Source organism: Hemitrygon akajei, chromosome 15 (genome assembly GCF_048418815.1).
Source record: "Hemitrygon akajei chromosome 15, sHemAka1.3, whole genome shotgun sequence".
In the NCBI taxonomy this organism is placed as follows: Eukaryota; Metazoa; Chordata; class Chondrichthyes; order Myliobatiformes; family Dasyatidae; genus Hemitrygon; species Hemitrygon akajei.
Window position 1 is genome coordinate 27,669,776 of NC_133138.1, and position 23,642 is coordinate 27,693,417.

The 23,642-nt window shown below is 42.6% G+C and overlaps 1 protein-coding gene across 2 annotated transcripts in view; it reads left to right on the forward strand.

Annotated features, from left to right (window-relative positions):
- The window catches only part of kif3a (kinesin family member 3A), a 64,213-nt gene that overhangs the window by 21,013 nt on the left and 19,558 nt on the right, over window positions 1-23,642 (forward strand). For both annotated transcript variants that reach the window (XM_073067337.1, XM_073067336.1), the window contains exons 3-9: window positions 3,239-3,383; window positions 5,249-5,333; window positions 5,762-5,867; window positions 6,822-6,961; window positions 8,145-8,342; window positions 9,019-9,193; window positions 9,270-9,371. In XM_073067337.1, coding sequence (XP_072923438.1) covers window positions 3,239-3,383; window positions 5,249-5,333; window positions 5,762-5,867; window positions 6,822-6,961; window positions 8,145-8,342; window positions 9,019-9,193; window positions 9,270-9,371 — 951 coding nt within the window. The remainder of the gene's footprint in view (window positions 1-3,238; window positions 3,384-5,248; window positions 5,334-5,761; window positions 5,868-6,821; window positions 6,962-8,144; window positions 8,343-9,018; window positions 9,194-9,269; window positions 9,372-23,642) is intronic.

Sequence of the window (23,642 nt, forward strand, 5' to 3'; positions counted from 1 at the left end):
GAGTTTTATTAGAATAATGGGATTATGATTTCTCTATCCTTTGCTATCCAATTTTCACAAGGATGTTTTTGGAAGTGGTGTGGGATTGGGAAAGTGTAACAATCAAGTATGGATAATTCTTCATTCACTGTGATATTTGCTCTTGTTTCATTGTAAGAAACATTGAAACCTCACCATATGAGCAAATTCTAAGGGTAGATTTGTAGAAGTAGGTACAGAAGAATCAGAATCAGATTGATTATCACCTATGTCATAAAACTTGTTAACTTAGCAGCAGCAGTTCAATGCAATACATAATATAGATAAAAAAGTATAAATAAATAAGTAAATCAATTACAGTTACAAAGTGGAGGTTGATTGGTTCTTGATTAGTAAGGGTGTCAAAGGTTCTGGAGAATGGGGTTGAGTCGGGTCAAGTTTATTGTCATTTAACCACATACATGTATATAATGTATATACAGTAACCATATAATATATTTAGAAATGAGACAGTGTTTCTCCGAATCAGGATGTAAAGCACAGTAATACACATAACGCATATAACACATGATAACTTGTGAAGGTAAGGATACAATCAACCAATGAATATCATATAAATAACAAACTAAAGTGCATTAATATTAAATATTGTATGGTATGGAACAGATTAATCAATGACACTTTGAATACAATGCAGCGGGAAGCCTAATGGCCTGGAAGAAGAAGCTGTTTCTCCTTCTGACCATTCTTGTTTTAATGCGTAGTAGTCTCCTGCCTGATGGTAGAAAGTTAAAGAGGATGAGTGGCATCCTTAATAATACTAAGGGCCCTGTGTATGCAGTGCTCCTGATAAATCTCCCCGATAGGTGGTAGGGAGACCGCTATGATCCCCTCAGCTGTTTGCACAGTCCTTTGTAGGGACTTCTGGTCCGGTGCTCGACTACTCCCATACCAGATAGAGATGCAACTTAGGACGCTCTCAATGGTGCTCCTGTAAAACGCAGTTAAGACGGGAGCCTTGTTTGCCTCAATCTTCTTAGGAAGTGGAGGCGCTGGTGTGCCTTCTTGTTCAGGATAATACATCAGCCATAATTGAATTGATGGGCCAAATGGCCTGATTCTGCCCCTATATCTTTGATATAAAAGGTAGGAATATATAGTTTACATACAAGATTGATTATTGTCTATTTGAATGATGTCTAGAGGAGCTATGTGGAATGCTCATTCTTTTATTTCTTATCACCACAGATGTTTCAATTCCATTATATTACCTACCCCAATTCCCTTCTAAGCTGATTTGCTACTGTGTATAAAATGATGAGTGTGTAGTAGGTGGGTGTCACAGTATTGTTCTAGAGCAGGGGTGTCAAACTCATTTTAGGTCACGGGCCGGATTGAGCAAAATGCAGCTTCATGCGGGCCGGATCAGTCGGACGCGTGCGAACGCAGCTTTCGTTGCCTCCGTTTTTTCAGCCTGCTCTCATGTGTCTCAGTCTCTGCTATAACTACAAAGTGTTTCACTTTACAAATTCAGTTTCTTATGAAGAAGACTGCCGAGCAAGACTGCCGAATAAACACTAAAAACCCTGAAAACCTGGTACCTGAATAAACTCAGCATTAGCCATATCATACGCCATAGGCGCTTCGATTACTGGGGCCAGCTTTAATAGTAATTAGATATTATCTCGCGGGCCAAAGATAATTCCACCGTGGGCCGGATTTGGCCCGCGGGCCTTGAGTTTGACATATATGTTCTAGAGGGAAGTCTAAAACTAGAGGGTATAGGTGAAAGGAGGGAGGTTGGAAGGGCAAATTTTCCCATACAGAAGGTTTTGGGTATAATGACCTGCCAGACGAAGTGGGGGAGAGGTAACAGTATCAGACAAATGGGACTAGCTCAGTAAGGCACTTTGGTTAGCATGGACAAGTTGCCAAAGGACCTTTTTTGTGCTGTATTAGTCTGGGAGTAAGTACTAATTTTGTTTCCCTTTCCTCAATGCTGCCTGACCAACTGAGTATTTATGGTGTCCATTCATTCTGTTGTCTTGCTGACTCTTTGTCCTTGTACACTTGAGCTCATCTACCACTTCCTGACTTTGCTGACGTACATTGGCTTTCAGTTTACTAATTTCTTAAATATGAAATGCTCTACCTAAATCTTTCTGCTGTTTTAAATCTCTGAGTGCACAATGTTAAATCCAATCTGATCAGGATGGCTTTACTGAACACAGTGTCTTTGAAATATTTAATATTTAACATTTAAATATATTTAAATGAATTCAAAAAATAGAAAGTAAATTTATATGCATCTACCCCCCCCCCCCCACCGCCTGTTCCTACATCATAATAAAGGAATAAAGGAAATTGCTGAATTTGTGCTAGAGGACAGATTGCACATTATAACTGCTCAAAAACTACAGGAACTAGATGAATAAGCTAACCTTCTGAGTACAGTAAGAATAGTGATGGTATTAACCTCTAGGGAAATGTAGGAATCATGTATTGGTTTACCTTTGAGTTCTGGACTTAGAAACATAGAAAACCTACAGCACAATACAGGCCCTTCGGTCCACAATGCTGCACCAAACAGGTACTTAGAAATTACCTCAGGTTATCCATAGCCCTCTATTTTTCTAAGCTCCATAGTATAACATAACTTAGTTATATTGCAAGCAGTTAGTATTTTTCAGATAATTCTGGTTATCCTATTACTTATTAACTGAAACATACTGTATATCTTACAACTTTTCTGTTATTTTTGCTATCAATACAAGTTGTCATATTGATTCACAGCTCAAAGGTAAGGTCTTTGACCTAACTGGTTAACATCAGTATTACATTCAGCAGAATTTTTCCCTCTTGAGTTTATTTTATCTCACTGAGTGAAATGTATTCCTTGATCTTTTTTTTAGATGCTCATTGCTATTCATATACACTTGTATGATTTTTCCACCCTCAAATTCTATATTGGATTTTTAAGTGCCTATTGTTACTATGCATGCCTGTTTTGTCTTTTTTGCTGCTATCCTACTGAATATTTTTATCTTAAAGATCCCAATCAAGTTAGCTCTTAATTTTTGTTTTTCTTTTTTTATTTTATTGATATTTGAAGTCTGGGACTTCTGATGCAGTAGATAAAAATAACAAAGTGATATCTAAATATTCTTGCATCACAATTTTTACTTGTAATATTTAAGTTTATTGCTTCATTTCAGTATATTATTTTTAATCTAAAATCATAATTTTCTTAATTCTTTAGGCACAGTATTTGCTTATGGACAAACTGGCACTGGGAAGACATTCACTATGGAAGGAGTACGGGCAGTGCCTGAACTTAGGGGAATTATTCCCAATTCATTTGCTCACATATTTGGCCACATTGCAAAGTCTGAGGGAGATACCAGGTAACATTCCAGTAATAATTGTGCATTGGACTATATTGGAATCATTAGCAAATAAGTGGTGAATATCTTCCTTATTCTAGAATGGGGTTAAACCATGTGCATATCTTTATAATACATCCATCTCAGCATCTGAGTCAGCAAATCAGCCCTCTGTATTTGACTCAGGTAAATATTGTGCTAGCCGGCTGCTGGTGTAGTGGTATCCACACTGAACTTAGAGGTGAGTGGTCCCATGTTTGAATCTGGTGGGCTCCTTACATGCTTCCCATCCATGCTGGATTGAGCATCAAGCTAGCAACTCAGCCTCATAAAAACAAACAAATGCTAAAGAAATGTCAAGGTTGCTGCCTGATGTGCCACAAGGCGTGGAAAGGATTAACAACAACAAATGTTGTGCAGGGATCATAGGTAGCAATTCTGGGTGGAAGTCGGTGTTTAGCATTATCTAGCCTATTGAATTTCTGATTTTTTTTGGGCGTTACTGTGTATAAATCTTTTATTTCATGATTAGTCTGACCAAAAATTCGTTAAAAATAAACTCAATAGAATGTATACCATTCATTGTTGTAATTAGATTAACTAGGAGAAATTTGTGCATCCATTGGTGAAATAATTTAAATGTACAATGTAGAGTAGTGATCACCAACCTTTTTAAGTCCAAGATCCCCTACCTCGGCCTTAGTGAAAGGCAAGATCAACTCCAAATCGATTAGTTACACGCATGTGCACCGGGGCAGAAAAGACCGGAAGTAGAAATAATGTATGAACACCAGGGGTCACCACCCTTTTGCTTGCACCATGGACCGGTTTAATATTGACAATATTCTTACAGACCAGCTGACGGGGGGTGGGTGGGTGCTAAACGCGACCGGTTCCTTATGTCCAGTCTATTCCGCAATTTAGTTTACGTGGCTCTCAGCTACTGTCCCGCGCTGCTCATGTTTTTTCCGCTGGAAAAAAACCCAACGGGTTTGTCTTTAAGTGCAGGGTGCTTGGACTCAAGGTACTGAAGCAGTTTTGAGGGCTTCATTGCCTCATTAGACAGCCTCCCGCCTGCCCACCGCCAGACACCTTGGCCAGGTGTGGCTGTTCCCATTCCGGGGCCGTGGCGGTCGCAGTCCGGAGAGAGCAACCGACCGAGCGAGGAGTGTGACAGGGCGCACATACGCCCCCCCTTGTAGGATCTATCGCCTGACAAAAGTTTGTTTCAGTAGATCGTAGCGAGGTAGCTGCTCTGCTACTTATGAAACCCTGAGCCCGAATTAGGTCGTCTGTGAATATTTTAGCACTGGGTTTCCCACGAACATTTGGTGTGCTAAACAGATTTAGAGGCGGTGCCCATCTGTCTGCGCTCCAGGCCAGTAGCAACAGCACTTCTCACCGGCCGCACAAAGCAGCCGGTTACCCGAGGCCAGTCAGTGATCCCTGACATGCTTGGGTAATGACCTTGCACGTATTCAAGTTCAAAAGTGCGCATGACAGGGAATGAGGAAGGGTGCAGCTGACTCATATCATTTCCTCGCGGCCCGGTGGTTGGGGACACTAAAGTACACTGTACTGCATAGCGGGGGAGCTACACGCATGCGCACTGGGCAGAAAGAACAGAACTAAAACCCCACAACCCAGAAACAATCTCTCAACAGTATTTGTGTATTTATTTTTCTTTTTTTTTCGGGATCTACTGGGAAAGTCTCAAAGATCAACTAGTCGATCGCGATCGACAGGTTGGCGACCACTAATGTAGAGAATGTAATAATACTAAAGCTGTCTGTGCATTTGAAACCTATGAACCCTTTGAGTATGTCAGTAATTTACTGTACAGTAACAAATTTAATTTGCTGAATATAGGACTTCTATCTTCTTAGATTCCTTGTACGAGTATCTTACCTGGAAATTTATAATGAGGAGGTTCGCGATCTTCTTGGGAAGGATCAGAGCCAGAGATTGGAGGCAAGAAATTCAAAATATGTTGTGCAGCCAACAAATGAAGAAGAAAGATATAACCCATTAAGCCTGTAATTTAATAGATATTAATGTCGCACAGAGCAGATTAGGGGTACATTGATGCCTTCCAGTGGATATGAATACTCTTTAGCTATCGAGTACTTTTATTAGTAATACCATCGTTTAGATTTATATATATTTTAAATAACTCTTTACTACTTGCACTCACTGCTCATTCGTTAGGATAACTTTCTACTTCACCACCTGAAAAACAGAATAGATTTGCCTACTTTATGGGGAAATTTCATTTACTCCACTCCACCAAAGTACTGTCTATGATTTAAAATTACTCCAATTATTTTGGTTTTGTGAGTTATAGTGAAAATTCACATTCTTTTTTCTTTTCCATTTTTTTTTCCTGCTTCATTCTGTAGGTTAAGGAACGGCCTGATGTTGGAGTATATATTAAAGATCTCTCTGGTTATGTAGTTAACAATGCAGATGACATGGATCGTATTATGACTTTGGGAAATAAGAACCGTAAGTTTAAAAAAAATCTGGCATGAAATTTTTCTTTTTTCTATTTTGGTGGATAGGCAAAGTACGCTTCTTATTAAAGTTGCACAAAATTTTAATTATTAGTATCTTCTATTAGTTTAGTCAAATCTATCAAAGACATCTGTTTGATTTGAAGAAGATCTAACTTCTGGAAAAGTGGTGGATTTTCTAATTTTCGATTTAAAACAATATGGTCATTCTCTCTGATCTCTGAGCTGCCTCTGTTTAGACAGGGTGATGGACACAAAAGCAATTTCTATCTTCATAGATTTGTAAATTTATATTTATTAATTGAGAAGCAGCACGGTCTAGGTCCTTACGTCAACCTACTAACTGATAAGTCTTTGGACTGTGGGAGGAAATCCACGGAAAGGATGTACTGCCTCCTTACGGATGACTCTGACACCACAAGCTGTAGTAACGTTGTGCTAACCACTACGTTACTGTGGTACCTAATTTTTCATGAATTTTGGGGCAAGTTTTTTACTTAATTTGTCAGAATGTTAGAAGTAACAACATTATAAAAGTACGGACTAGGCCTCTTTAAGTTTCTTTTATGTGGATTGGAGTTTTTTAGGTCTAAGCTTTCTCTCTTATTACTATATAGTGATACCTATATAGTAATTTGCTATAATTGCTATATAGAACTAATACAGATATTGTTAAATACGGTGTCTGTATTAGTTCTTAATTAAAATACTAACTTCTATGCTGTCAAACCACGTGAAGTCTGCAAACAGAACCCAGGGTAAAAAAAAAATGTCTTTTAACTGGTTGCTGAAGGTCCTCAGTTCCCAAAATCAGAGGAGGGAGAATTGCATCCTCTACTTAGTGAGATTGTTACTAGTAAAAATCGTAGCGTACCTCAGTTGTGTTTTGCATTTCACTTATTTAGAAAGCAAAGTGGTCATATAGTGATGTTTTTTTTCCTCCCAGGTTCTGTTGGTGCTACAAATATGAATGAGCACAGTTCACGTTCTCATGCTATTTTCACCATTACTATTGAGTGTAGTGAAAAAGGAATAGATGGAAATATTCACGTACGCATGGGCAAACTACACCTTGTGGATCTTGCTGTAAGATTTGCCAGCATATATTGGAGAATACTTATAAACTTATAAAGTGCAAATTTATGCATTTGCTGTATTTGTAGTTTACTAACTTTAAGGTGTGACTTTGCATCATAAAATCTTGTTGATGTTTTTGTTAACTTGTGTTTTAATTGTGCCTGTTTTAATCAGCTATTAATAACTGTTCTAATCAGTCATTATTAATAAGTGATATCGTTTTGGCCCTCCTATCTGCAGTTCTTTGTTCCCCCTATAAAGTCCAGATTTAAACATTTTAGTGCATCATTTAATCATTGCTTCCATATTTACCGGTACTTCCATCTTCTCTCTTCGACATTCTAGTGTTTTGCAGTCTGGATGTTAACTCTGTTTCTCAAAGTTTTGTTTTGAATTGTAGTTTGTAACATGAATACTTCCCAAGCCATGTTCTGGAAAACTCTCAATTTTTTTCAATGTGCTTATTACGGCAGCTACCTACTTCCTCTGGGTTCTTTTTGATGATTAAAATGTAAAAAAATTATGATCATTATTTTGCATCTATTTCCATATATTTTTTTTCACTAGCTTCTGTTTCATTGTTCACAGCCTAATAGCATGTCAAGGGAATTTATAAATTAATCATCTTGAAACATTAACTCAGTTTTAACCTCCACACATTCTCTCTGAACTGTTGAATATTTCCATCATTTTCTGTTTTTTATTTCACATTTTCGGTATCTAATGTGCTCTGACAATTTAGAAAGATTATAAGATTTACAACTTACTCAACTGGTATTGCTTATTTACTTTCACGTCAGTCCATTATTGTTAAGCCTCTACTTCTGAATTTGAGCACATAATCTAGGTTGTCCTCTGATCATGTGAAAGATTCTTGTTTGCTATTTAATTAGGTAAACTCTGTGGAGATAGAAACAGTAACTTATTTTGGATCAGTGATCTTTCATCAAAAGCTTGGAGGTGTTTCTTTTCCCACATAAAGCTTTCTGTCTCGCTAAGTATTGCAGCATTTTCTGCTTTTGTTGTAGCCTGTTTTTAAAATTGCTGATTAATGTTCTGTGCATTTATTTTTACTGCTATTTTCACTTAGAAACATTTTAAAGCATATATTAGATGCAACTTTTGTAATTGTGACAGTTGATTTTTTTAAAAGTTTGAATGGTAAAGAAACTGTGCCATTATTTGCTTACAGGGTTCAGAACGACAAGGGAAGACTGGAGCCACAGGGCAGCGATTAAAAGAGGCAACAAAAATTAACCTCTCACTATCCACCCTTGGTAATGTTATCTCGGCTCTTGTTGATGGTAAAAGTACACATGTGCCCTACCGTAATTCCAAGTTGACACGTTTACTTCAGGATTCATTAGGAGGAAATTCGAAGACGATGATGGTGAGACTATAATTTCTTCCTATTGATATTTATAATAGCTAATTTTTTGGAAAGATACTGTATTTCTACACTGTTAACAGCATTTGCATCAGTAGGCAATTGTAACTATATTTCAAGATCTACCTTCTAAAAATAGTCTAAAATCATTATTGCAACACCTCATAAGTGGATCTCTTTCCATGGATAATTGGGGATAAACATGCTCTCTGCAGTTTTCTCAATGATAATATTGGACCTTTTCTGAAAGGATGATATGAAGATGGGTTCGTGCTAAGAATGCATTCATTTTTATCCCCATGATTTCTGTTGAAGAGGTACAGAATCTAATGTGGCTAGCTATAAAGTTTGTGTTAATTGATGAACTATTTTTCCGTCTACATCTTTCTGTAGACTTCTTTCTTGCTGAATTTTCCAAGAGTGAATGTTTACATAACTAATCATGTTTAATATTGAGCTGTAGGTTCTTTTGAGAGATTGTTTTTTTGATTTAATGACAGATCACCTGCAGCTTGTTAAATGAGGAGTTAACTTAGTTTCAAGGCAGGGTTTACTTCACCTCATGGGCAGGCTTCTAACTTCCCTCTGCTTGACATGTCTTCATACCAAAATTGCTAAAACTGATTACTCAGTAACAAGGAGTTAAACTTACTTTATGATTACATATTTTTCAAAATAGTGTGCGAACATTGGACCAGCAGATTACAATTATGATGAAACCATCAGTACTTTACGATATGCAAACAGAGCAAAGAATATAAAGAATAAAGCTAGAATTAATGAAGACCCTAAAGATGCTCTTTTGCGTCAGTTCCAGAAGGAAATTGAAGATCTCAGAAATAAACTGAAAGAAGGTATGGACCCGTAGAGGAAATTTGAACAATAGGTGAAATAATATTTGATTTATTTAAATATTTTGTTGATTTGTAGGCGAAGAAATCTCTGGTTCAGAAATAAGTGGTTCTGAAGATGAAGAAGAAGAAGAAGAAGGGGAAAATGGAGAGGGAGGAGAGAAAAAAAAGAAAAGAAAAGGTACTTAATTAACACAAACCAAGATTTTATTTGGCTCTGATCTGTTTATATTATGTTAATACCTCTAGCTATGTCATCTTCTTCCCTAATTTTTAATTGTAGTTTTTGCGTTTTTACATCAGTTCACTTGGGCAAATGTTTTTTTATTGACCAGAGGAAAACTGATGTATTTTCATTATTAAACCACAAATTATGTTTATTTTGTTTTAAAGTACCCATATGCTTGTTAATCATGCATTGCTTCAGTTCTAAAATATACTGTAATTGTAACAGTATTTCAGATTAAATGTTAAGGTGCCTTCTTTCCTCTGAGGTGGATGTAAAATACCCTGTATTTGATAAAATAGCATATTGAATGGTGGAATGAGCTGGAGGGGCAGAGTAGCCTTGTCCTGCTTGAGTCCTTTTCTCAATTGTAGTCAACATTTTTTTTCTTAGTCAGTTCCTCATTGAAGCCATTTTGGTTATTAACCTTTCACTTTATGAACTTAAAACATTGCCATTATGTTATAACAAAAGAAGCAGGGTTAGTCCATGCAGCCCAGCAAGCTTGCTCCAGCATCTACCACAAAGTTTGATTTATTTGTATCCATCTTAGCCTTGAATGTACTTAATATTTTGGCTAACTCAGCTTTACAGGATAAAGAATTTCAAAGCTTTAAAACCCTTAAGAAAAGATCTTCCTCTATCTCAGTATTTGATAATTGGTACCTTATTGTGAGACTGCACTGCCTTTTTCAAGACTTCTCCAGCAGGCGATACAGTAGATTTTGGTTAATTGGGGTACATTGTGACCAGTACATTTTGCCCCAATTAGTTAGCTGTCTCAATCAGTTGAAGTTTCATGGAAATAGTAAAAATGTATAAAAAAGACAAACTACCGTTTAACTGAGCAACAAGTTATGTATTTCAATGAAATACAGAACAAATTAGAACACTACCAATACTATCACAGTGCTATAAAACTGTATTCGTTTTTTAATAGTTACCAATGAAGGAATTCATCCAATGTATGTTGCCATGTCCTTTTGACTGACTATAAATGAACAAAACAAAAGACACCTAATGCAGATAATGGGCTGCCAACATAAAATTAATCTGGTGAGCTAGCTTCTTCTATCCACATGCATCTTCCATTGTCAAAGATTGCACAGGAGTTCTGATTGTATATTTATGTCAGAGACTGATTACAGGATAAATGTATACAATTGCAAGAAAAAGTTTATGAACCTTTTGCAGTTACCTGGTTTTCTGCATTAATTACTCATAAAATATGGACTGATCTGCTAAGTCACAATAATAGAGTAACATAAGTTTGTGCAATGGCGAGGAGGAATCATACGAAACTGTTTCATTTCATCAATCTTTCTGGGATATCTTACATGAATAGCCCTCTTCAGGTCATGCCACAGCATCTTAATTAGGTTAAGGTCTAGACTATGACTTGGCCACTCCAAAACACAAGTTTTCTTCTTTTTAAACCATCTGTTGTGGATTTACTCTTGTGTTTTGGATCATTGTCGTGTTGCATCATACAACTTCCATTAAGACCATAACATACAGGAGCAGAATGAGGCCATTTGGCCCATTGAGACATTCATCTTGGCTGATCCTCTCAGCCCAAGCTCCTGCCTTCTCCCTGTATCCCTTCATGCCGTGACCAATCAAGAATATATCAACCTCTGCCATAAATATACATAAACACTTGGCCTTCACTGCTGCCTGTGGCAAAGAACTCTACAGACTCACTACTCTCTGGATAAGGAAATTCCTTTTAATCTCCATTCTAAAAGGATGACCCTCTATTCTGAGGCTATTTTCTCTGCGCTTAGACTCTCCCACCATACCAGACCTTCTCTCCACATTCACTCTATCAAGGCCTTTCACCATTAGATAGGTTTCAATGGGGTCACCCCTCATTGTTCTGAATTCTAATGATACAGACCCAGAGCCATCAAGTGCTCTTCATATGACGTGCCATTCAATCCAGCAATCGTTTTCGTGAACCTTCTTTGAACCCTGTCCAGTTTCAGCACATACTTTCTTGGATAAGGAGGCCAAAACTGCTCACAATTCTCCAAATGAGGCCTTACCAGTGCTTTATAAAGTCTCAACATTATGTCTTTGCTTTTTATTCTAGTCCTCTTGAAATGAATGTTGACATTGCATTTGCCTTCCTCACCACAGACTCAACTTGCAAATTAATCTTTTAATGAACCCTGCACAAGGATTCCCAAACCCCTTTGTGTCTCAATTTTTTTTTGTATTTTCTACCATTTAGAAAATAGTCAACCCTTCTATTTCTTCTACCAGAGTGTATGACCATACACTTCCTGACAATTCCATCTGTCATTTCTTTCCCCATTTTTCTAATCTGTCCAGGTCCTTCTATAGCCTCTCTACTTCCTCAAAACTACTTGCCCCTCCACCTGTTTTCATATACAATATTCTGAAAACTTTGCAACAAAGTCATCAATTCCATCATCCGCATCATTGATATATAACATAAAAAGAATTGGTCCCAACACAGACCCCTGTGGAACACCACTACTCACTGGCAACCAACCAGAAAAGGATCTCTTTATTTGCACTCTTTGCCACCTGTCTAGCAACCAGCGCTTATCCATGCTAGAATTACTTTTGTAATACAATGGACTCATGGTTTCTTAAGCAGCCTCATGTGTGGCACCTTGTCAAAGGTCTTCTGAAAATCGAAGTATATAACATCAATCGATTTTCCTTTGTCAATCCTGCTTGTTATTTCTTCAAAGAATTGCAACAAATTTGTCAGTCAAGATTTTCCCTTGAGGAAATCATGCTGACTACAGCCCAATTAATCATGTGCCTGCAAGTACCCTAAGAACTCATCCTTAATAATTGATTCTAACATCTTCCCAACCACTGAGGTCAGACTAACTGACTTATAGTTCCTGCAGAAGGATCTCAGCCTGAAACATTGATTGTACTTTTTCCCATAGATGCTACCTGGCCTGTTAGTTCCTCCAGCATTTTGTGTGTGTTGCTTGGATTGCCAGCATCTGTAGATCTTCTTTTGTTAGGCCTATAGTTTCCCTCCTTCTGCCTCTCTTCCTTCTTGAAGAGTGGAATGACATTTGCAATTCTCCATTCTTCTGGAGCCATTCCAGAATCTAGTGATTCTTGAAAGATTAATTATTAATGCCTCCACAATCTCTTTAGCTATCCCTTTCAGAACCCCTGGGGTATACACTGTCTGGGCCAGGTGACTTATTTACCTTTAGACCTTTCATGGTTTCTTAAGCAGCCTCATGAATTCCCAAGAATCTTCTCTCTAGTTATGGTAACTTCACACACTTCATGATCCCTGACACCTGGAACTTCCACCATACTGCTAGTGTCTTCCACAGTGAAGACTGATGTAAAATATTTATTCAGTTCATCTGCCATTTTGTTCTGCCCCATTACTGCTTCTTCAGCATTATTTTCCAGTGGTCCGATATCCACTCTCACCTCCCTTTTACACATTTTGTATCTGAAGCAACTTTTGGTATCATCTTAAATATTATTGGCTGGCTTACTCTCGTATAATATCTTTACCTTCTGTTGGTTTGAAAACCAGCCTCTGTTGGTTTTTAAAAGCTTTACACCCCTCTAACTTCCCACTAAGTTTTGCTCTATTATATGCCCTTTCTTTAGCTTTTATTTTTGCTTTGACTTCTCTTGTTAGCCACAGTTATGTCATCTTTCCTTTAGAATGCTTCTTCCTCTTTAGAATGTATATATCCTGTGCTTTCTGAATTGACTCCAGAAATTCCAGCCATTGTTGCTCTGCTGATAACCCTATCAGTGTTTTTTTCCAATCAGTTCTGGCCAACTCCTCTCTCTTGCCTCTGTGACCCTCAGGCTCGGCCAGCACGTGTTTGTCTAGGGGAAGACAACTTCTGGCCCCGCCAAACTGAGAAATCTTGTTTGTGTAGATGCTGCATGATGTGTTGCCTGGTTACAAATCCGCATTTCAAAATATCAGACAGTACACCATATGCAATTAACTGATTGAACTTTATAAATCTTAATCTGAATATAGGGTTAGTAAAGAAAATGAAAAGAAAAAGGGCCCATTTAAGAGAGAAATCAAAAGTGCACATTGGAGCTCACGGCCATTCGTCAACCATCAACCTCCACCAAGCGTTGCCAACCTTCGGACCCTCGCTCCTGGTCCACTCCGTCCGGTGGTCTTCCAGCTCTCTCCACACACATTTTCCTTCTTCTCCTCTTGCCGACCAAAGACTGTGAAAATCTCTCTTCCAGACTCACAAGAAAGAACAACAGCATTCCAAACCCCGTTATCTAGTCACAATCCAAACATTGCTGCTACAGAGAAACCATTACATTATCAGTGAAACCTTACAGCATGTTATATTCTCTCCCCACCAAATTTAGTCATGTTCTCATGACGTTGAGATAATTCGCCAACCCTTCCTGCAAAACACAAAGCCCAATCCAGGTGTAAAAGGCATTGACATAGCTCCCCAACACAGTAGGGGTCACACTCCCTTGGTGCTACATAGGCCAAGCTATCTGGTGGTCTCCAAATTCTCTACGACCTCTGCACCCCATCATCTGACTCTTGGGTTCTGACAGTACTGGGGATATTTCTGGTTTACCTGCTGAGGCCTCCTCTGATATAGTGCTTGTGCTCACCTGCAACTCGGAGTCCTCTGTTCTGTGATCAAACCCCGCTTCCTCCTCTGCAGAGTCCCGCTGCAACCCAGGCTACCCACAGATAGCCCCCCACCCCCCACTTCACCTGTCTCAATGGGAGAAGAGCCGGGAGTCTCTTCCTCAATCACTGGGGAGTTAGTGAAAGGCAGCATATTCCACACATCCGATTCCTCATCCTCCGAATCAGTATCCTTCTCAGGTGGGGGCCAGCCTAACCTCGCCTGTTGGGAGCACGGTAGTCACCCCACATTTCCGAAGAGTCCTCTTACTAGGTGTAGGCCCCAAGTCGGGCTCTGGGTCTACCTGGCAGCTCTTGACCCAGGGGCAGCAAGTGGTTCCAATGGAGAATCTTGACAGGCCCATTCTCATCCTCTGGTTTCACCTGGAAAACTGGTAGGTTTGGCATCTGACTCGCCACCACGTAGGGCGTAGCCGCCCAGCGGTCAGCCAACTTATGCTTTCCAGGTAGCCCCAAATTCCTTATGAGGACACAGTCTCCTGGCTGGAGTTAGGAGAACCTCACTTTTTGACCATACCCCCTCTTATTCCCTTGATTCTACTTGGCAGCAGCAACCCCAACTAATTCTTAAGCCGTTTTCAGCTCTCTTCTCATGTGTCAGATACATACTTCAGATAATTCTACAATTCTATAATTGGCAAGTCACCCTTGTTAGTCCCAAAACAAAGGTCAATGGGCAACCTTACCTCGTGCCCAAACATCAGATAATATGGCGAGTACCCAGTAGCTTCATTTCGTGTACAGTTGTAACTGTGAACCAGATGCCCAATATGTTGACTCCACTTGCTCTTCTTGTTGATCTCCAGGGTCCCAAGTATGTCTAGCAAGGTCTGATTAAACCTCCCTGGCTGGGGATCACCCTGCGGGTGATAGGGCGTGATACTCGTCTTCTTGACTCCAAGCATGCTCAGTAACTCATGGATGAGTCTACTCTTGAAATCCTGTCCCTGATGGCTATGTATTCACCTGGGGAGGCCATAATAAATGAAATACTTCTCCCATAACACTTTTGCCACTGTAGACACCCTCTGGTCCTTGGTAGGAGAAGCCTGAGTATCTCTGGTGTAGTGATCTGTGATGACTAAGACATTCACCGTGTTGCTGGCATCAGGTTCTATTGCCAGGAAATTCATACACACCAGGTCCAGAGGCCCAGCACTCTGCAGGTGGGACAAGGGTGTTGCCTGCGTAGGCAGTGTCTTCCGCCGTATGCATCAAATGCAGTATTTTTCGATCTCCAACTTCATTCAGGGCCAGTAGAACCGGTCTCTGAGCAATCTGTAGGTCTTTTCCACCCCCAGATGTCCAGAATCATCATGAAGTGACTTCAACGCAGTCCTCTGATACTTCTCCAGCAGAACCAGCTGGCAACGCCAGGGTCAGTCTGGGGGTGACGTGACCTGGTATAAGATCTGGTTCTTCAACTCCAACAGAGACCATTTTCGCAGTATTGGAGGCATCGATGCATGCTTTGTCTTCTCCACCTGAGCCCTGTCTCCCTTTTTGACCGCCGCCCAAATGGTACCATTGCCTGGATCATCTTGCTGAGCAGCTGCCACTTCCCCAAAACCTAGTTTCAGCAGCTATTTGGTCTTCAGAGCAGTCAGGTTACAATTAACCTGGGGGATGGCGTCATTAGAAGCCCCCAATTAGTCCACCACTTGATCCTGCCCCTCCTTTTCCTTTGCCTTCACGGTGATGGCAAACTGACACGTGGTCTTCACCCCCAGGGCAGGAACGCTATCCCACTCCTCGACCCTGTCCAGTACCTCATGCCCCTGTCGGGACAAAGCGTCTGCATCAATGTTCCAGCTCTCTGGCCGGTACTTCAGGCTGAAATCATAGGCAGACAACGCCACCAACCACTGATGGTCTGTGGCATCCAGTTTCGCTGAGGTCAGGATCTAAGTTAGAGGGTTCTTGTCTGTCCTCGCCTCAGACTTGGCCTCGTAGAGGTAGTCACTCAGCTTATCCACCACCGCCCATTTTAACACCAGAAATTCCAACTTGTGTGTTGGAGAGTATCTCACAAATACGGCCATTCGTGAACCATTGACCTCTGAGTGCTGCCGACCATCGGACCCTCGCTCCCGGTCCACACCTTCCAGTGGTCTTCCAGCTCTCTCCATACGCATCTTCTTTCTTCTCCTCTTGCCGACCAAAGACCGCGAAAATCTCTCTTCCAGACTCAGAAGAAAGAACAACAGCATTCCAAACCCTGTTATCTCTAGTCATAACCCAAACATTGCTGCTACAGAGAAACCATTACATTATCAGTGAAACCTTACAGCATGTTACACAGCAGTGAAACCTTACAGCAGGGTTTCCCAACTAGTTTTCCACAAGGGCCAAACTATGCCAAGCCAAGGGCCAACACGTTCAGGGTTTTTTTTCATTGCGCCAGTAATTTGTTTTATGGGCAGATGGTGATGTTACTGCTATTACCAGGAGTAGGAGTAGTAAGAGTAGGAGTAATTATTTAGGCCTGGGATTCTCAAAACCTGTATTGTGGGTCACACAAGAAAAAAAATGCACTCTTGAAACAAAATAAGTCCAAAACCAACCATTTAATTATGACTCTAGCTATCACAACTGTCAGCTGTCACATTGAGAACTCATCTGGGACTTAAAATAGATGCGCGCGCACGCGCGCACACACACACGCACGCACACACACACACACACACACACACACACACACACACACACACACACACACACACACACACACACACACACACACACACACACACACACACACACACACACACACACAAAACATGGTAGTCTTCACCACTTCTCTTCCACACAGAGTTTTAGTAGTACTGCCTTTTCCACTGATTCTGTTCTCTCCTTTTATCTATTTGTTCTTTTAAATTAAGCTATGTAGCATTTGAATTATGAAGTGTAGCTATAAATGAAATTATCAGTATTGTTGTAATATTATTATACTGTAGCGGTGTGCTACACGCAGCGCTGAAATAACGTCACGGAGTCGATGAGCTGCAGTTGCAAAAAGAGATTTATTCGAACTTCGCGGTCTCGCTTTAAAGCTTTCCTGATCCCACCCTCCCCGGGCGGGAATGCTGTAGAGGGCGCGTATTCATAGTCCCGTCCCGCCCGGGGGCTTTTCCCCTTGCTGGTGAAGCAGACTTGGCGCCCTTTTTGGGACTGGCCTCAATGCTGGCGCGCACCGATTTGTGAGCTGGTTCGAGTGCGCTGGGAAGTGGGTCGCCACATAACCCCCCCCCCCCCCAAGAACTGGCGATACACCCCCCAATGTCCACAGTCTGGGCCGGACTCTGTTTGGGAGGTCTGCCTCTGCGCCGCGGTGCTGGAATCTTGACCGGCTGTGCCATGTCCACATGGGCCAGTTTGAGTCGGTCCACCGTGAAAACCTCCTCTCTCCCCCCAATGTCCAGCACGAATGTGGACCCGTTGTTTCTTATCACCGTAAATGGCCCCTCGTAGGGCCGCTGTAGCGGTGCCCGATGCCTGCCCTGTCATACAAAAATGAACTTACAGTTTAGCAGGACTTTGGGTAAGCAGGTCGGGTTCTGCCCATGCTGCGAAGTGGATATGAGGGCCAGGTTACCGAGCCTCTCGCATAGTCTGCCCAGGACTGCTGCAGGTTCTTCCTCTTGCCCCCGTGGGGCTGGTATGAACTCCCCTGGGATGACCAGGGGTGCGCCGTAAAGCAACTCGGCCGACGAGGTGTGCAGATCTTCTTTGGACGCCGTGCGGATTCCGAGCAGGACCCAGGGAAGCTCGTCCACTCAGTTAGGTCCTCTCAGGCGGGCCATGAGAGCCGACTTCAGGTGACGGTGGAAACGCTCCACCAGTCTGTTCAACTGTGGGTGGTAAGCAGTTGTGTGGTGCAGCTGTGTCCCCAAAAGGCTGGCCATAGCTGACCACAGGCTGGAGGTGAACTGGGCGCCTCTGTCGGAGGTAATGTGGGCCGGTACACCAAAGCGAGATACCCAGGTGGTGATCAGTGCCCGGGCGCAAGATTCGGAGGTGGTGTCGGTGAGCGGGACCGCCTCTGGCCATCTTGTGAACCGGTCCACGATAGTGAGGAGGTGCCGTGCTCCACACGACACTGGCAGGGGGCCCACAATATCCACATGAATGTGGTCGAAACGCCGGTGGGGTGGAACTGCTGCGGCAGGGCTTTGGTGTGCCGCTGCACCTTGGCAGTTTGGCAGTGCATGCACGTTTTGGCCCATTCACTGATCTGCTTGCGGAGTCCGTGCCAAACAAACCTGTTGGAGACCATCTGGACGGTTGTCCTGATGGAGGGGTGCACTAAGTTATGAATGGAGTTAAAAGCGTGCCGCCACCAGGCTACCGGGACGACGGGGCGGGGTTGGCCGGTGGTGGCGTCACAGAGTAGGGTCCTCTCACCTGGGCCTACAGGGAGGTCCTGGAGCTGCAAACCGGAGACTGCGGTTCTGTAACTTGGGATCTCCTCGTCTGCCTGCTGCGCCTCCGCCAATGCTGCATAGTCTACCCCTTGGGACAGGGCGTGAATGGTATGGCGAGAGAGAGCGTCCGCCACGACATTGTCCTTTCCCGAGACATGCCGGACATCCGTTGTGTAGTCAGAGATGTAGGACAGATGTCGCTGCTGGTGGGACGACCAGGGATCGGACACCTTCGTGAACGCAAAGGTAAGCAGTTTGTGGTCCGTGAACGTGGTGAAGGGCCTACCTTCCAAGAAGTACCTGAAATGCTGGATTACCAGGTATAGCGCCAACAGTTCCCAGTCAAAAGCACTGTATTTGAGCTCGGGTGGTCGCAGGTGTTTGCTGAAAAACGCCAGGGGTTGCCAGCAACCCTCGATGAGTTGTTCCAGCATCCCACCGACTGCCGTGTTAGATGCGTCCACTGTGAGGGTGGTAGGGACGTCCATTTTGGGGTGCAGTAGCATCGCAGTGTTTTCCAAGGCTTCTTTCGTTTTAATGAAAGCGGCGGCGGACTCCTCGTCCCAGGTAATGTCCTTGCCCTTACCCAACATCAGGGCGAACAGGGGGTGCATGATTCGGGCAGCTGAAGGAGGAAGCGGTGGTAGAAATTTACCATACCCATGAATTCCTGAAGGCCTTTGATTGTGTTGGGTCGGGGGAAATGGCGGACTGCGTCTACCTTAGCAGGCAGAGGGGTTGCCCTGTCTTTAGCAATCCTGTGACCCAGGAAGTCAATGGTGTCGAGCCCGAACTGGCATTTGGTCGGGTTGATTGTCAGGCCGTATTCACTCAGTCGGGCGGAGTTGATGGAGGTGGGACAGATGCTCCTGACGACTGCAACTGGCTATGAGGATGTCGTCCAAATAGATGAAAGCGAAGTCCAGGTCACGTCCCACCGCGTCCATTAACCGCTGAAACGTCTGTGCGGCATTCTTCAGGCCGAACGGCATGCGGAGTAACTCGAAAAGGCCGAAAGGGGTGAGGAGTGCCGTTTTGGGGACGTCGTCTGGATGCATCGGGATTTGATGGTATCCCCGGACGAGGTCCACCTTGGAGAAGATCCGTGCGCCGTGCAGGTTTGCTGCAAAATCCTGTATGTGCGGCACAGGGTAGTGGTCCGGTGTCGTAGCCTCATTCAGCCTGCGGTAGTCGCCGCATGGTCTCCAGCCCCCTGATGCTTTGGGCACCATGTGCGGGGGGAGGCCCATGGGCTGTCGGACCAGTCAGTGAGAGAAGTGACAGCGACGGGATGAGGCAATCTTTCTGATGTCAGGCCTGTATTCTGTTGTGGCAATCCTGAGGCACTGGCCAAGATGTGCATTGGAGAGTCCGTTTCTGTCCTGGTTCTTGATAGAGTTGATTGAAGAAAACGATGACTCACACATGTACGTGGAGGGGAGCAGTGTGAGTAGGAGCATTGCAATAGCTCTCGTGTTTTTGAATTGAGCTTGGGCAACCACGTTGATCCAAAAGTCACTCACCCCAACGTCCTTGCGTTGTGCTTTGAGCAAATCAGATGTTCCCATTTCCAAGACCTCCATCTGAAGAGTTGCCTCATCTATGGAAGGCACCAGCCTTTTGGCCTCTGCAGTCCATTGGCCGTCAGCCAAAATGGAGAACGGCTGTCTCAGGAAGAGGAGGATGTCACCTGAGAGTTTAGGGGAGCTTTCAAATTGTTCCCTGAAGTTTTCTGCCATGCTCGTCACGAATTCCTTCATAACTGGATCCTCCCGCATTTCGTTCTTCTCGCAATGCTCCCGCAGACGTGGGAAGTGCAACTTTCTCCCATGATTGTCTCTCTCAAAAAGGTTCAGCTTTGACCAGAAAGCAGTAGGTCACGTGGTCTACAGGGGCGTAGGTCAAGTGTACGGTGTGCGATGAGGTTAAAATAAATTAGAGCAGTGCATGCTTTATTTACATGTTATGACACGTGCGTTCACATAAGTGCCAGTGGGTCAGCGCAGTCCAGACATTTGGTTCTTGCGGTCCCGACCTGGACCGCGGTCCGCCTATTGGGGTTGTCTGCCTTACAGCATGTTACATCTCTCTAATTCCTTTTACTCCACTGTAATACTGATACATCTGACTTTAGCTTTTCCTTCTCAAATTTCAGGGTTAATTTGATCACATTACATAGAAACATAGAGGCCCTTTGGCCCACAATTTTGTGCGAAACACGTACTTACTTTAGAAATTACCTAGCGTTACCCATAGCCCTCTATTTTTCTAAGCTCCATGTACCTGTCCAGGAATCTCTTAAAAGACCCTATTGTATCTGCCTCCACCACTGTTGCCGGCAGCTCATTCCATGCACTCACCACTCTGCAAAATTAAAAAAAACACTTACCCCTGACATCTCCTCTGCACTTACTTCCAAGCACCTTAAAACTGTGCCCTCTTGTGTTAGCCATTTCAGCCCTGGGAAAAGGCCTCTGGCTATCCACGTGATCAATGCTTCTCATCATCTTATACACCTCTATCGGGTCACTTCTCATCCGCCGCCACACCAAGGAGAAAAGGCCGAGTTCACTCAACCTATTCTCATAAGGCACACTCCTCATTCCAGGCAACATCCTTGTAAATCTCCTGTGCACCCTTTCTATAATTTCCATATCCTTCTTGTAGTGAGGTGACCAGAACTGAGCGCAGTACTCCAAGTGGGGTCTGACCAGGGTCCTATATTGCTGTAGCATTATCTCTTGGCTTTTAACTCAAACCCTCTGTTGATGAAGGCCAATGCACTGTATGTTTTCTTAACCACAGAGTCAACCTACGCAGTAGCTTTGAGTGTTCTATGCACTCAGACCCCAAGATCCCTCTGATCCTCCACACTGCCAAGAGTTTTACCATTAATACTGTATTCTGCCATCATATTTGACCTACCAAAATGAGCCACCTCACACCTATCCGGGTTGAACTCCATCTGCCACTTCTCAGCCCAGTTTTGCATCCTAAAAATGTCCTGCTGTAACCTCTGACAACCCTCCACACATCCAGAACACCTCCAACCTTTGTGTCATCAGCAAATTTACTAACCCCTCCCTCCACTTCCTCACCCAGGTCATTTATAAAAACCACGAAGAGGAGGGGTCCCAGAACAGATCCCTGAGGCACACTGGTCACCGAACTCCATGTAGAATATGACCCGTCTGCAACCACTCTTTGCCTTCTGCGAGCAAGCCAATTCTGGATCCATTAAGCAAGATCCCTTGGATCTCATGCCTCCTTACTTTCTCAATAAGCCTTGCATGGGTTACCTTATCAAGTGCCTTGCTGAAATCCATATACACTACATCTATAGCTCTACCTTCATCAATGTGTTTAGACACATCCTCAAAAAATTCAGTCAGGCTCGTAAGGCACGACCTACCTTTGACAAAGCCATGCTGACTATTCCTAATCATATTATGCCTCTCCAAATGTTCGTAAATCCTTGCCTCTCAGGATTTTTTTCATCCACTTACCAACCACTGAATTAAGACTCATTGGTTGGAGACTCATGATTTCCTGGGCTATCTTTACTCCCTTTCTTGAATAAAGGAACAACATCTGCAATCCTCCAATCCTCCAGAACCTCTTCCGTCCCCATTGATGATGCAGAGATCATTGCCAGAGGCTCAGCAATCTCCTCCTCGCCTCCCACAGTTGCCTGGGGTATATCTTATCTGGTCCTGGAGACTTACCCAACTTGGTACTTTCCAAAAGTTCCAGCACATCCTCTTTCTTAATATCTACATGCTCAAGCTTTTCAATCTGCTGTAAGTCATCCCTACAATTGCCAAGATCCTTTTCCGTAGTGAATACTGAAGCAAAGTATTTGTTAAGTATCTCTTCTATCTCTTGGTTCCATACACACATTTCTACTGTCACACTTGATTGGTCCTGTTAGAGTGAGTTTTTGGGTAAATGATTCATTTATACTTAAATGACTTTGGCCACCAGTCTTCTGTTTGACAAAGTACTGTGGATTGAATTCATAACAATACATTTCCTAAAAGCTGTGAATACCAGATGCTGCTGACACTGTAGTTTGACCAGATGCTGTAGTTTCGAAGACAGTATTATCTATATTTTATAAATATGAATTGTCCTCTATGTTAGCACATAAAATACCAAATAAATGTATTGTGGATTTAACTTGCATTCCTAAAGGCTGTGAATACCTACCCAGACAGGTGGGCATCAGGAGGAAAGGATGAAGTCAGAAAATGTGATGCTTTGTATGTAGCTTCAAAAGAAAGCATTGTCTATGCATTGTCTGTACTTTGTAAATAGGGATTGCCCTTTGTGTTTAGGAAATAAATATCGAGCCCACATTGGGCTAGCAGACCTTTTCCACCAAAGGGTCTCCGTATGATGCATGCTGTACTTCGTTGTGTTGAATAAAGAAGCTGCTTTGTATCTACCAGTAAGTCGCTCTCCGGTGATTTCATCCACGCTACAATGTTCTCTCACATCTTATCTTCTTGCTCTTCACATACTTGAAGAATGCCTTGGGGTTTTCCTTAATCCTGCTCACCAAGGGGCTTCTCAAGGCCACTTCTGGCTCTCCTCATTTCGTTCTTAAGCTCCTTCCTGCTAGCCTTATAATCTTCTAGATCTCTATCATTACCTAGTTTTTTGAACCTTTCATAAGCTTTACTTTTCTTCTTGACTAGATTTTCAACAGCCTTTGTACACCATGGTTCCTGTACCCTACCATCCTTTTCCTATCTCATTGGAACATACTAATGCAAATATCCCCAAACATTTGCCACATTTCTTCTGCACATTTCCCTGAGAACATCTGTTCCCAATTTATGCTTCCAAGTACCTGCCTGATAGCTTCATACCTTACTCCAATTAAACAATTTCCTAGCTTGTCATTATCTTCACTTCCCCGAGGGGTTCTTTCACCAGAAGCTCTCTAATCAATTCTAGTTTATTGCAGAACACCCAATCAAAGATAGCTGGACTCAACTATGATCTGCTCTCAAAAGCCATTTCGTAGGCAAACTAGAAATTTCCTTTTCTGGTATCCAGTACCAACCTGATTTTCCCAATCTATCTGCATGTTGAAGTCACACATGCCTTTTGTAACATTGC